The following is a 13,738-nucleotide window of genomic DNA, read 5'->3' as shown; positions in this document are numbered from 1 at the left end:
AGTAGATTTTGTTAAAGGGGCTGTACAGTACTGGTTGAGGTGGGGATTCATGTTTTTTACATTCCTAAGTGAGATAATGAGAAACCTCTTTTGAAATATGAAAGAGCATGTAATTTTAAGAAGGATTCAACGTTTATTTGATCAAAATTGGTTTTCAAATGGCTGAGATATCCAAAAAAGTGATGATAATAAAAGACTACAGGCCACAACTTTATTAGGATTTCTTTGTTTCACCTTGTTTTTGGATATCTCGGCCACTTCAAAACCGATTTTCACCAAATAAACTTTTGATACCCCTTAGAATTGCATGCTCTTTGGCATCTCATAGAGTGGTTTTTGAATATCTCGCAAAACGTTAAAAGCTAATTCCTCACCTCGACCAGAACTGTACACACCAAACGAGCATTTTACAGATGAAGCGCTTTTGCAAAATTACATGCTTGCATTAAACATACTCTAGATGACCGCGGTAGATTGCCATGAACCGACATACTTGATATACTTTGTTCTCTATCCACGTGATTTCAGAAAAATGCACATGCATTTTCCTTGATTTAAGTCAGTTGTTATCTTCTGCGTATTTAGTTTATAGATTTTTCAAAGCTGCGTTGTGTTTTGCCCCGGCTTGTCGGCGGCGGAGTTCATACGATCAAAGCAGGAAAGAATGTTTAAAATGCTTTTGTGACACTTTTGACATAGACAGAGGCATGCATTAATTAAGGAAATGATGAATGTCCATGTGTAGTAGGTCCATGCTTAAATCAAGGAAAATGCATGTGCAATTGTGGTATGTATTGGTATAACACCGCTCAGACATTTTTAATAGCGAAATGCAGGTACTTTTGAAGAGATAGCCAAGTTTTTAGCTAATTGATCATGATTTGTTATCTCATTTCCACCTTTTCCGCACATTTTTCCAGAGTAAAAACAGATAGCAAGGGAAGAGGATATGTCTGTCTTACTATCAGGCAAAGTCATATGTGTGAGCGCTAACGAGCAAATCGGTAATTTCTAATCCAATGAAACGAGATCAGTCATGTTCTGAGGTTTGCTGCTTCTCATCACTGGCGTTTATTCAAAGACGTTTCAGTCTGAAAAGGCGCATCAGCCAAATAATACCAGAGTTCGGGAAACAATTCTTTTGTCAGTGACGATGCATGATATGTAATCATCATTTTTTAGACACCTGTATGTACTCATTGAGATGCACATAGTCAGGTGGCGGCAGATCTCGTACTTCAAAGTGGTAGGTTTCTTTGAAAGTCCATTCGTTAGTAGGTCCATGGTTATTTACACCAATTTAACAAATGGCAATGAAATTTCGTTTCAAGACTGAGCTGGTATCAGTCATGTCACCATTTTGACAGATCACGATCATTTTCAGAATAAATGACGTGCAATTATAACTATAGCCATTGATGGAACTAACAAGGAGACTGTTACAAAGTCTTGGGTCTCCATTTAGAGTGCAGAACAACTAGATTAACTACACGAGATCAATGAAAATTGCTGCTGATAAACTGGAGAGATTGGAGATAACGCATGCCACTGACTTCGTTTGTTTGTTATTTTTGATTTGATTTTCAAACTTGAGCGCATAATGCACTTGCTGTGATATCCATCATTAATGAGGCAATAATACTTTTTCTAACAAGGAAAAATGAAGAATAGTCATCAATCTTTTACAAAATGATTACAATGTACTAACAAAGCAAATTGTGTCTAATGATATCCTAATTGATATTATGAGCGGTCTTACGTTGGATATCGAGGCAAAGACATGTCAGACATCTTGATAGCACACTTTTGCAACGAATAATTGTCTTTTTTTGATATAACTACACCACATGTACCTTTTTCCTTTAACATCGTAAGGACAAAAACATTCACAATTCTTTGTTTGCTATACAATCTGTATATCCATGCAGTCGTTACCATAAGACACTGGGGTACGTTAAGCTGCAATATAAGCAGTAAATTGCTCCATGAAACGGAACTCAGGTATCATAGTTGTGTTTTAGAGTCATCAAAATGATACCATTGTAGACATTTTCTGACTTCATTCAAAGAGAACTTGAAGGTCGGTTCCTTCCATCTTCTCCCGGAACCATTCGTCATAAATCTCGTTTTGTTCCACGGTAAAATAGTTCTTCCATCGTCCCACTTTCCCTGTGCAGAAAATGGAGATGAGAAGTAAAATTAATGGCGATATGTAGCGCTTCCCATATACGTGTACAATGATAGCAAACACACATTGCTTCTCTGAGGAGAATTCAAAACTGATTAAAAGTTAATGTGAAAAGAAGGATTTTTGAAATAAGGAAATCAGTAGATATTTGATCAAACATGTGAGAAATAGTCAAGATGTTATTGTGGAGCTTCGCTTTTTTTTTTTTGTTCTGGTTTGAACAACAGTTATCAAACAGTACTGAATTAACAAAGCAAGGAGCTGATACTGTCATTATCTCACAATTGTCCATTGATCGTGCACAAAATACTAAAGAAATCTATCCTTACTTCTTTTCAATATACATGTAAAACATAACGTTATTCCTCGTTGAATCACTTCATAACGAGTATTTGAGATAGGGGTATAATTCCGTTTGAACAAAATACCTGGAAATTTATAAATATTTGCGTTGAAACTCTGTATGACTATGGAAAGTTGTGAGGTAAATGGCTTCATTAACTCACCTATTTGGTGGAAATCCGCAAAACTGCACAATTTCATGAACTCCTTGATTTTCATCAAATGTCCACTGTTCGGACTACTGCAACACTCAACTGGTCTGGAAGTAGTGGCTTTACACTACATGGCGGTGTTCAAAACATTTTGCTGCACACTATATAGTATACTTGTCACTTGAATCAATTTCATCATTGCGCTCACTCTATCCACACATTCTGGGAAGCTTTCTAGCCACAATACCGAATAATAACATGACAATATTCTAATCCAGCCACATCTACATTCAGTTTCCTTGTCTGTTTTTGGTTTTGTTTGTTTGTTTTCGTATTGTTTTGTTTTATGGGTTTAATCTTGTCTGTCTCCACGAGACTTACTGTGAACTACCATATGATTTGATCCGTAATTACTCAATTACCTGTGGAGACATATTTCAGTCTAACTGACTCGGCCAGTGGTTCGTTGAGTTGTTCAGCTCTCTTGTCATAGGTCTTCTTCATTCGCGACAAGGAGCTGTTCTCGACAACTCGTTGCAAAAGTGCTTCCGACAGAGGCCGTCCTATGTGATTGGCCACCATCCTAACATGTTTCACTGGATCCTGATGATTAAAAAAAAAATCGTATAAAGCATCATGCCAGCTCATGCATGAAGTGTGTAAGCTTTGAGTAATACAATGTAGCATCTTTTATCAAGCACGAAGTTTTCTGAAACTATATTGAATGTACAATTCAGTCATTAATCTCTAATGGTCTTGTATCCGTTTGATTGATACACAAACACACACACGCGCGCACACTTGCACTCACGCACACAATTATATGTGTATATAGCAGACCCTTTTATTATGTATATTACTATTTATACATATTAATATGAAGCCTATAAAGAGGCCTTCATGCAAATACATAGGCCTACATACATACGTATACATGACGAACGGTATGCGTGTAAACACACCTTCATAATCAGAGAATTTTCACATACCCGCAGGATGTCTTCGTAGAACACGATGAGGAGGTTCTCGTAATGTTGACGGATTTCCCAGAATTCCTTGACATGGTCTGCCCAAGATCCGTAGGTACAAGCTATCAGAGAAGCACAAAGATGAACGCGTGTTCACGTATAATGTCTGTAAAACGAGCCTGTGTTTGATCGGTAGCCATAGTAGGCATTTCAGATTTACTGTACGCTTACTTAAAACAAAACAAAAAGTGCTGATCATTTATATCGCTATACCATCAATTAGAAAAACCATTATCATCATCGACTCATTAGACAATGACTGTACTTGACACTGTCATTAACACTGTCCTCATCATCACCAGACTTGTGCATTGCAGATAGATGCTTCTGTTGTTGCAAGTATGTTCTCTTTTATCTCAATAATTGAAGTAATATTGTCGACTTGGTGAATACTATTTTTTTTTTCATCTATTGAGCTTTTCATTACGACCATATTATGCATGATAGAGACTAAATGGACCCACTAACTTCCATCAAGATACTGCCGTATGACGCTTTCCAAGGTTAGAGACAGGCAAGCTGGGTCTTCCTTCAAAAAGTTGAACCACGAGAGGGCGGTGTCTTTCGGGTTCCGCGCGACGTATATCACCTGGAGACGGAAATGACGTCACAAAGTAATATAAACTCTTATTCTGACTCTTTGCAAGATAGGACTACTTCAAACAGTTGACGTCAGAATATCGACAAAAATGATATAGGTAATAACAGACACGAACAGACATCATCAATTTTAATTGTATACTCTTTTATACAGTTAGATTTGATAGTTTACTGTTGCCTGGAATGTTGTCTTTTGATTAATTATACTCACCTAAGATTTTTTTAAAAGGAGTGGTTCTACCTTCAATAAAGATACTTAAGAAGTGACAGAGAAAGGGAAGAAATGAAAGCCTAAATATGACGTGGATCGAATGAAAATAACAAAATATGTAGAACGCATCATAGCTGAAAGTTTGAGGACATTCGGACAATCAATTCAAAAGTTTTAAATTGGGATATGGGTTTCCTTCAGTTTCCTTCTGTTATACCAATGAAATTCGTAAGATCACAACTTTTCATCTACATTTTAACAAACATGTCGGGAGAAAGGAACCAACGAGAATGGAACATGTCATCTGCTGCTTTCCGGGCATTGACACTACCAACAGGCTATCCCTGCATCGTTATTGCACGAGGAAGTGATACGAATGAACTTGAAACCATACCCATCACAAGCTACGAAATTCCGACATTGTAAAGGTTTAGTCAAAGGTGGACTCCTTAATAATCTTTTGCTTTCATGTTATGAATTTTTCGGTTTCGGGGCCGTCATAAGGCAAGTAAACTAAAGACTACACTTCATGACGTAATTTTGGACAACAATATAAAGAAAGTGTCAGGAGAATTATGATTTTTCGTGAAAAGTACACATTCCATCGACTTGTCACTGACATAATGTTAAAGCAGTGTATTTCCCCCTGCTTTCGGAAAGATGTAAGTCAAGTGCTCTGTCATAATGCTAGAAAAGTCAAAATGTGTTGAATTTCCTTTATGTTTTCTTTATTTTGTTGTCCATAATGACGCGATGAAGTGCAGCAGTCTCCTTAAATCCAGTGATGACGGCACTGAAACTTTGATATTATTCATAACTTTTGAATCGATTGTCCTGTTTTTCTCAAACTTTCACTGATGCGTTCTACTAGTATTTCTGCTTTCACTTAGTCCACCAGATACATTTCGCTTTCTCTAAAGGGGGTGTAAGAGCTCGACACTCACGAGTCATACAGCCCACGAGTCATTACAGCCCACGAGTCATTACTGCCCACCAGTCATTACAGCCTACAAGTCATGACAGCCCACGAGTCATTAAAGCCCACGAGTCATTACAGCCCACGAGTCATACATCCCACGAGTCATAACAGCCCACGAGTCATTGCAGCCCACGAGTCATTACATCCCACGAACTAGACATCGACTAAAGTAGGCCTACGAGCAATACGATCAACGGGCTATAGACACTTATAGGTAAATAATGCCTAGGCGCGAGCTCGACAGTAGGCAAATGATGTCCACGAGCTTGACGCTATATGAAGAAAAAAATGCCCACAAGCTCGACATTACAGCATGGGGCTTATTGGTATAAAGTGTCGAGCTAGTGGATGTTTTTTGCCTAGTGTCGCTCTCGTCGGCTCGTCTTATTACTAGTATAGTGTTGAGCTCATAGGCCTTATTTGCTTTTTGTCTTGCTCATATAGGCCTGTTTTACTTGCTAGAAGTAGGCTTGTTGTTTTTGATCGGTGTCTAGCTCGTGGGCCATAGTAATGACTCGTGGGTATCGAGCTCGTGGGGCGACCCCATTTACAGACTGGTATATTTCACAGTGGCATATGACAGACAGCGGAAAAAATTGCCGTGGCGTCTAAAAATATCATAAATAGTTACATGGTTTGTTGCAACTGATCGACAAACTGCCCTATATTGACGTACATCTAATAAATTTGAATAATTACGAAGTACCCGCTGCATGCTATAAGGATTAGAACCAACACTTGCTTTCGGGCGGAAGCTCGATGGTGAAGTGGAGATGACGCCATCATTATTAGTAATTGTATTGTTAAAAGTGTAGAACCGTTTATGGGAGATATCGTATAAGTAGAAGGGAGAGGATGACTATGATTATTAATCTAACATGATAGTCTACAGTACTATGACCAGTCACCAACATATCGGAGTCTGCGTAATAGAATACCCTTTTCATCTGCGGGTAACTGGTTATTAAGTAGGGCCTAATCTATACACATTTTCACCACTGAATTTTGCAAATACATTTTTGTATCAATGGTTGGGTGCATGTGATACCCTGGAAAGGTCTTCAAAGGTGGGGTATAGATCTCCTGGGACACCAACATACCTTGGCTTTCTTCAGCAAGTCTTGGGGCATGTATTTCAGTCTGAGATGGGTTTGGATGACTCTCGGTGAGGGCGCTTTCTTTATCTTCTCCATAAATGGTGTCATATCCGGAGGATTCTGTTCTTCCTCCTCCTTAGTGTCCGGCATTTTCTGGTCCAGGTCGATCATTTCAATCAGAGTAGAGCTGGAAGAGCGGTCAATTTTCTGTGGGTAGCCGTCCGAGAGGATGAGACCAACAATTTCCAACATCCAGTGGGTTCCTGCCAGTCAAGAAGCCTTTTTTTAATTGGGTCCAGCTCTCAAAAAGAAACTCTGCGCAAAACGCAACTTTGACTGTTTTCCATTCTGTTAATAATGTGCCAATGACCGAAGCAGATTTTCTTTTTCCTGTCACCACCATCTACTTAAGCCATAACAAATACATCAAATTGACCAAAAATAAGGACTTTTGCTACTTGAGGCAGATTGTATTGCCATGAGCTATATGTTTATGATGCCGGGGATATGAAACCAACGGCGTAAATCCGTACTGAGGAGTGGGGGGGGGGGGGTGGTCACCATCACCACGATTACAAGCCCATAACCGGACCGGGTTTGGGGGGGGGGGGGAGAAAGCTTGGTGCCCCCCCCCCCCCACACACACACACACACGCACACACTTTACAGGGATCGGATTGTCCCACTCTTTTGCATGAAATATAAAGTGGGAGGAAAGTGGCAGCAAAATATGAAGACTTTTTGTTCTTGTTGCTTTTGTTTTTTTGCTTGTCAGATGACTTTCGGCGGAAAATCAGACCTTAAAAGTATGAAAAACTTTTTGTTTAAAAAAATACCTATGAGAGGGAGCGGAACGACCGAACGGGGGGAGGGTACGTGGGGGGGGGGGGATCCCTCTCCCACACGTGAAGATTTTGCATTTTAGACCTGAAATTCAGCGATCTGGTGCACACTTTTGGTGAAATTTTTTGTTTTCTTTTCTTAAAAAAACTATAAGAAAATGAAATATTCACAATATCTTATTGAATGACTATAAATCGTGTATTTCAGCTCTTGCTCCGCCTGTGCGACATCACTGTGAAGGCCTACTAAATAATGAGGCCTATCACCGGCGTAGACAGGATTTGATCTTAGAGGAGCAGCTATGTGAGGGAGCGAAGCAAGCGGGGGGGGGGGGGGGAGGGTATGGTAGGGGGATTTCCCCCTCCCACTTTGAAATCGTTTTTGCATTGAAAATTTTGACATTTTACAGTCCCAAAACTGCCGTTTGTAACTATATTCTTCGCTTTGGAAAGTAAGGGGCGGGGGCGCACCGGACGAAAACTGCTGGCAATTACTGGCAGCAACATCAGGAGAATGGCATAGCGATTAAATGCGAGCGAGCGAAGCGAGCGAGCTTGAAAATTTTGATATTTTACAGTCCCAAAACTGCCGTTTGTAGCTATATTTTTCGCTTTGGAAATTAAGTGGGGCGCATCGGGCGAAAACTGATGGCAATTACTGGCAGCAACATCAGGAGAATGGAATAATGATTAATGCGAGCAAGCGAAGCGAGCGAGCTTGAAAATGTTGACATTTTACAGTCCCAAACTGCTGTTTGTAGCTATATTTTCGCTTTGGAAATTAAGGGGGGCGCATCGGCGAAAACTGCTGGCAATTACTGGCAGCAACATCAGGAGAATGGAATAATGATTAAATGCGAGCGAGCGAAGCGAGCGAGCTTGAAAATGTTGACATTTTACAGTCCCAAAACTGCCGTTTGTAGCTATATTTTTCGCTTTGGAAATTAAGGGGGGCGCACCGGGCGAAAACTGCTGGCAATTACTGGCAGCAACATCAGGAGAATGGAATAATGATTAAATGCGAGCGAGCGAGGAGAGCGAGCTTGAAAATCTTGACATTTTACAATCCCCAAACTGCCGTTTGTAGCTATATTTTTCGCTTTGGAAATTAAGGGGGCGCATCGGGCGAAAACTGCTGGCAACTACTGGCAGCAACCTCAGGAGAATGGAATTATGATTAAATGCGAGCGAGCGAAACGAGCGAGCTTGAAAATTTTGACATTTTACAGTCCCAAAACTGCCGTTTGTAGATAAATTTTTCGCTTTGGAAATTAAGGGGGGCGCACTGGGCGCAACTGCTGTCAGTCACTATCAGCAACATCAGGAGAATGGCATAGTGGTTAAAATAGCGAGCGAGCAGAGCGAGCGAGCTTGAAAATTTTGACATTTTACACTTCAAAAACTGCCGTTTGTAGCTATATTTTTCGCTTTTGTTCGTCCCACTTTATCGGGGAACCATCCCCCCCCCCCCCCATTGATGGCTCTGCATATGAGGGTGCTTTTGTTTAGTGAAAGATCTGCTGCACACTCTTTGATAAATTAGGGAAATGTACGTCAATGTCAAAATTGTACAAAGTTTATCGAAAGGGATCCTGTGTAGCGGAGCTTTTGCATGTTTATGATTGCAATACAACGATCTGGTGCAGAGTTCTGGCGATTTTTCGACAATTTTCCATTAAGAAAGTTCGAGATTTGTCCTCATTTCGGGAATTGCTTGGGGGATAAATTATTTATCTGCCTAAACACTTCCGCAGGGGCGGGGCAAATGCCCCTTTGCGCCCCCCCCCCCCCCCCCCCCCCATAGAGTCGACGCCCCTGATCTTCCCTGGGTATGCCCATAGATGTATCCTGACTGAGTCATTATCACTGTCGTTTCTCAGGAATGATTCAGGAAATGGAGGGGGTTCAATTATGGCGATATAGTTTTTGTGTTTGTTTGTTTGTTTGTTTTCGTACATATTTTGCAGATGGTCCCCAGTTACTCGCGCATGTTTAGGCCTACATGTAGGCCTATATTGACGTTGTCAACGTCTGAGCCATACCTTACAGTGTTATGTCAATGTTACTTTCTTCGCGAGCGAGCGAAGCGAGCGAGCGCTTGAGGAAATTATGTATACATTTTCCTACAAGATAGAATACTGTTCAGCTCTGTTACCTGTCTGAAGGCCGGCGTACAAACGTCATGCAATATGCCAAAATTGATACAATCACATTTCTGCTTCCTCCATTTTTTCCCCTCAAAATTCTGGGGGAGGGGGATGATTGTACAGGCCATCCCCCCCCCCTCCTCCATTTCAGGGGGGATATCAGAGAGGGATATATCCCCCCCCCCCCATCCCCCCGGGATTTACGCCCATGTATGAAACATAATTCATCATGATGCTAATTTCAATTCCAAATCATTTTCATATTACGTCAAATATATCAAAATATAACAGAGTAAAATGATACGCAATATCTAGCTATGATTAGGATGCACAATAAGGTATTGCAAACATATAAATGGTGGTCAGTCTATGAAAGTTTGGATCCAAGTTGAATGCTAAAGAAACATTTTCTATTGTGGGAAAATATATTGAATAACAACATGCACATTCGAGACTTGAATATCTCACCTGCCTTGGGAAATGTTACGACCCATGTATCGTCTGGACGTACTTCAAACGTCTTCAGAGCGTCGATGCTGGATTTCAACACGAAATTTGGGTAGTGAATCCCATCATAGTCATACGAACCCCTAATAAGCGATAGGTTTGAAGCCTCGGCCATTTTCACTCGGGCCTGTCTGAAAGATTCCGAAGTGGCGAGAAATCGACAGAACAAATCTGTTTTACTCAGCTAGAGGACGAAACAATGAAAGTGGTTCTAGGAACTTCAGTATCACCTGTCATAACATAACTATGTCATGTGACTACTTATTTGTGTTTTGCTTGTAAATATGCATGGTTTGTTTGGGGATATTGAGAACATACTTCAAAAGGCCACCTCGAAGAGCTCTTGGGAATTGTGTTTGAATGTATCCATTGCCCGCGACATGTGCCTTAACGATATAAAACATACTTCGTTCAGATATTAACATTTAGATCTAGCCATGATAGTAATGACGAGCATGATTATGATATCTAAGGGCTCGGTCACACTGCCCAAAAGTCGCGTAAACGGATGAATCACGTAAGAAATTCGAGCCTTACGCGATACATGCGCGATTTGCACATTATTATGTAATACTATCTTCTTGAGTTTGTCTGACGTGGAACCTTCGTAGACCCCGTTCACAGTGCGAGGCTCGGCCGCGGCTCGGCCGCGGCCGAGCCCGCCTTCATTTCACATGTAAACGCGCAAAAGGCCAAATGCGGGGCCAAAATTGGCCCCGCATTTGGCCACGCTCTTGGAGGTGGTCTCGTCGGCCGCGGCCGAGCCCGGCCTTTTCTCAGTGTAAACGGAAACTGGGTCAATGCGCGGCCAATTTTAGTCTGGCTTCCAAACCCTCTACCCACACTATTTCGCTATTCAGGATTTTAACCCCCTCAACGTCGAAAACCAGTATGATTTAAGGTGGTTTTGTCCTGCAAAGGATTTTCCCTTCGGCAAAGGCCTTTGCCCAAACGGCGACTTCGTCGCCACGGAATCCAGTTGGAAAAGGGTCTGAAAAGCAGAGCGCCACTACGACAAAATATTGAAAGGTTTGAATTAAAAGCGCGGCCGAGCCCGGCAGTGTAAATAGACAAAATTGCGGGGCTCGGCCGCGCAATTGAGACTGGGCTCGGCCGCGGCTCGGCCAAGCCCCGCACTGTAAACGGGGTCCTTGTTGTCCGCCGATGTGCGCCGGATCGGCGCTTTACGCGATTCCATGGGAACTCGGTCACACTGCCCAAAAGTTGCGTAAATGCATGAATCACGTAAGAAATTTGATTTTGCGTGCTTGTCCGTCGAGAATTTGACCATTTTCGCTGATTTACGCGATGAAAATCACCGATGAATTACGCAAGAACTACGGAAAGATCACGCAAAAATCACTAGTATAGCGCCAATCTGGTGAGTTGTTAGTGATACATCAGTGATTCATCAGTATTTCGTAAGTATCACATGCGCTTATTTACGTGTTCTGTTAGAGATACATACGCCAATGTTGTTTTTTTCAGTGATTTTTAGTGATACGTAGGTGTTACAAGCGCAAAACATGCGTCATATATCTGCTAATCGTCTGTGGAAAGTCGTCGGTGAAGTGCGCGATAGCGGCAACATTTTCGCGAACAATCACTAATATTCCACGCATATTCCGCGCATTGTTCGCGTAAGATATACGCAGACTAAAAGTTAGTAAAACAGCGCAATACTGCGTAAACCTTACGCGATCAGAAGCCGAGTTTTGAGCTGCTAAAAACCCGGAATCGCGTAAAGCGCCGATCCGGCGCACATCGGCTGACAACTACGAAGGTTCCATCAATGTCAGACAAACTCATGAAATGCTCAAATCGGGCATGTAATCGCGTATGGCTCGAATTTCTTTCGTGATTCATGCGTTTACGCGACTTCTGGGCAGTGTGACCGGGCCTTGGCTAGGTTTTGAGCAGCTCAAAACTCTGGGAAGCGCTGTTTTACATAATTTTGCGTAGTTTGCGTAGTTCTTAGGCAAACAATGCGCGAAATATGCGTGGAATATCAGTGATCGTTCGCGAAAATGTTGCCGCTATCGCGTTCATGCGCGAATCATTCGCGATTCATTTACGCAGTTCATTAGTGGATATTTAAAGGACAAGTTCACCTTCATAAACATAAGGATTGAGAGAATGTAGCAATATTAGTAGAACACATCATTGAAAGTCATTGAAAATCAGACAATCCGTTCAAAAGTTATGAATTTTTGAAGTTTTTGTGCAGCACCCGCTGGATGAGAAGACTACGGCAGTGTATGAATAACTTAGATGTCACATGCGTACAACAATACAAGGAAAATATAAAGAGAATTTCACAAAATTCCATCATTTGAAAAAAGTACACATTCCCCTGACTCGTTACCGATAAATGTTATGGGTAATATTATTCCCCCTGCCTTTAGAAAGAGGCAAGTCAATTGCTCTTTTATTATGCGAAAAAAAGTGAAAATATGTTGAATTTTCTTTTATATTTTCTTTATACTGTTGTACGCATATGACTCACAAGCTGTAGTAGTCTCCTCATCCAGCGGTTCCAACACAAAAATTTAAAAAATTCATAACTTTTGCATCGATTGTCCAATTTTCCTCAAACTTTCACTGATGTGTTCTACTAATATTGTTGCATTTTCTCAATCCTTATGTTTATGAAGGTGAACTTGTCCTTTAAAGCGCAGATTATGCGTGGTTTTCCGTGGACCTCAGTCGTCGCGCACAACCACGAATTCGCCCTATTTGGGGCCTTTGCGTGCCTATGCGCTGAAAGTGCGTGGTTTGTTAGTGATTTTTGCGGGATCTTGGTGACGATATTGGTTTCACTTTGAGCAGACATTTTAAAGGTACCGTTTACCATTCATCGGAGTAGTGATAAAAAAAAGAATCTTCAAGATATTATTGATGCATACATGTAGCTAAGTTGCAGTGTCACAAAACATCCTACCACGTGAAATTTTTGCGATAAAGCCTGAACTATAAGGAAATATCAATATTTTCTTATCACTAAATCATAACTGTAAAGACGGTTTAGTCTAGAAATAGTTTTATCATAACTATTGCTCACATTGATATCTAACAATAGGCACCCAACTTAACATTAATTATACTGATTCAAATTTTTACATTGGTTGTTCCTATCCCTAACTCACATTTTAGAACTATTTTGAAGCACTAAAGCTGGTTTTTTGTTTCATCTGCAAATGGTAAATAATGCCTTTAATCACCTTGTGTAGGGGAGGAACACTGACCTCTAGAGGTCAGTGGGGAGGAGTAGACATGAAGTCAGTGAAAGGGGCGGGCGTGAAATATTACTGTTTGACAAGACATGTAAAGATAGTGTTTGACCGTTAACTATTGAAACAAAATTGCTGATAGACGTCAAAAACAAGTTTGTAACTAATCTGGTTTTTCACGAGGGTATAACAAACGGAACTTGGGATCATGGCAGAAAAACACTCGATGCACTGACGTTTACTTCCATATCCTGAACCCCGGCTCGATATGGTTACTCGACTCATATCGCATCGCTTGAGACTGTTTCCCTTGAAATGTAATTTTCCATGAACATAGAATGAAGGATCCTACCTTGAAAGTCAGGTTTTCGACAAAACCATTGATAGATGGACTTAAACGTCTAGTCCTTTAAAA

At 41.0% G+C, this 13,738-nt stretch overlaps 1 protein-coding gene across 1 annotated transcript; it reads right to left on the bottom strand.

The window, feature by feature from the left end:
* Positions 1-1,793: 1,793 nt before the first annotated feature.
* On the bottom strand, positions 1,794-13,738 carry LOC139721520 (sulfotransferase 1A1-like). Its single transcript, XM_071632835.1, has 7 exons — positions 13,676-13,738; positions 10,055-10,224; positions 6,601-6,860; positions 4,179-4,299; positions 3,672-3,772; positions 3,105-3,285; positions 1,794-2,169 (listed from the first exon to the last, which is right to left on the bottom strand). The coding sequence occupies exons 2-7, from the start codon at positions 10,206-10,208 to the stop codon at positions 2,060-2,062; spliced, it is 927 nt and encodes a 308-aa protein (XP_071488936.1). The 5' UTR covers positions 10,209-10,224; positions 13,676-13,738; the 3' UTR covers positions 1,794-2,059.

The sequence above is a fragment of the Diadema antillarum genome, unplaced genomic scaffold, assembly GCF_040938485.1.
Source record: "Diadema antillarum isolate AM-2024a unplaced genomic scaffold, OU_Dant_1.0 scf00000145, whole genome shotgun sequence".
Taxonomy (NCBI): domain Eukaryota; kingdom Metazoa; phylum Echinodermata; class Echinoidea; order Diadematoida; family Diadematidae; genus Diadema; species Diadema antillarum.
Note: the sequence above shows the minus strand (reverse complement) of the source record. Positions and strands in the feature narration are given on the sequence as shown.

Coding starts and splice junctions, on each gene's coding strand:
- LOC139721520 (XM_071632835.1), bottom strand. CDS start 10,208: ATGGCCGAGGCTTCAAACCTATCGCTTATTAGGGGTTCGTATGACTAT. Junction 6,861..10,054: donor CGTAACATTTCCCAAGGCAG/GTGAGATATTCA, acceptor CTTGACTGGCAG/GAACCCACTGGATGTTGGAA. Junction 3,773..4,178: donor ACGGCAGTATCTTGATGGAA/GTTAGTGGGTCC, acceptor CTTCTCTGATAG/CTTGTACCTACGGATCTTGG.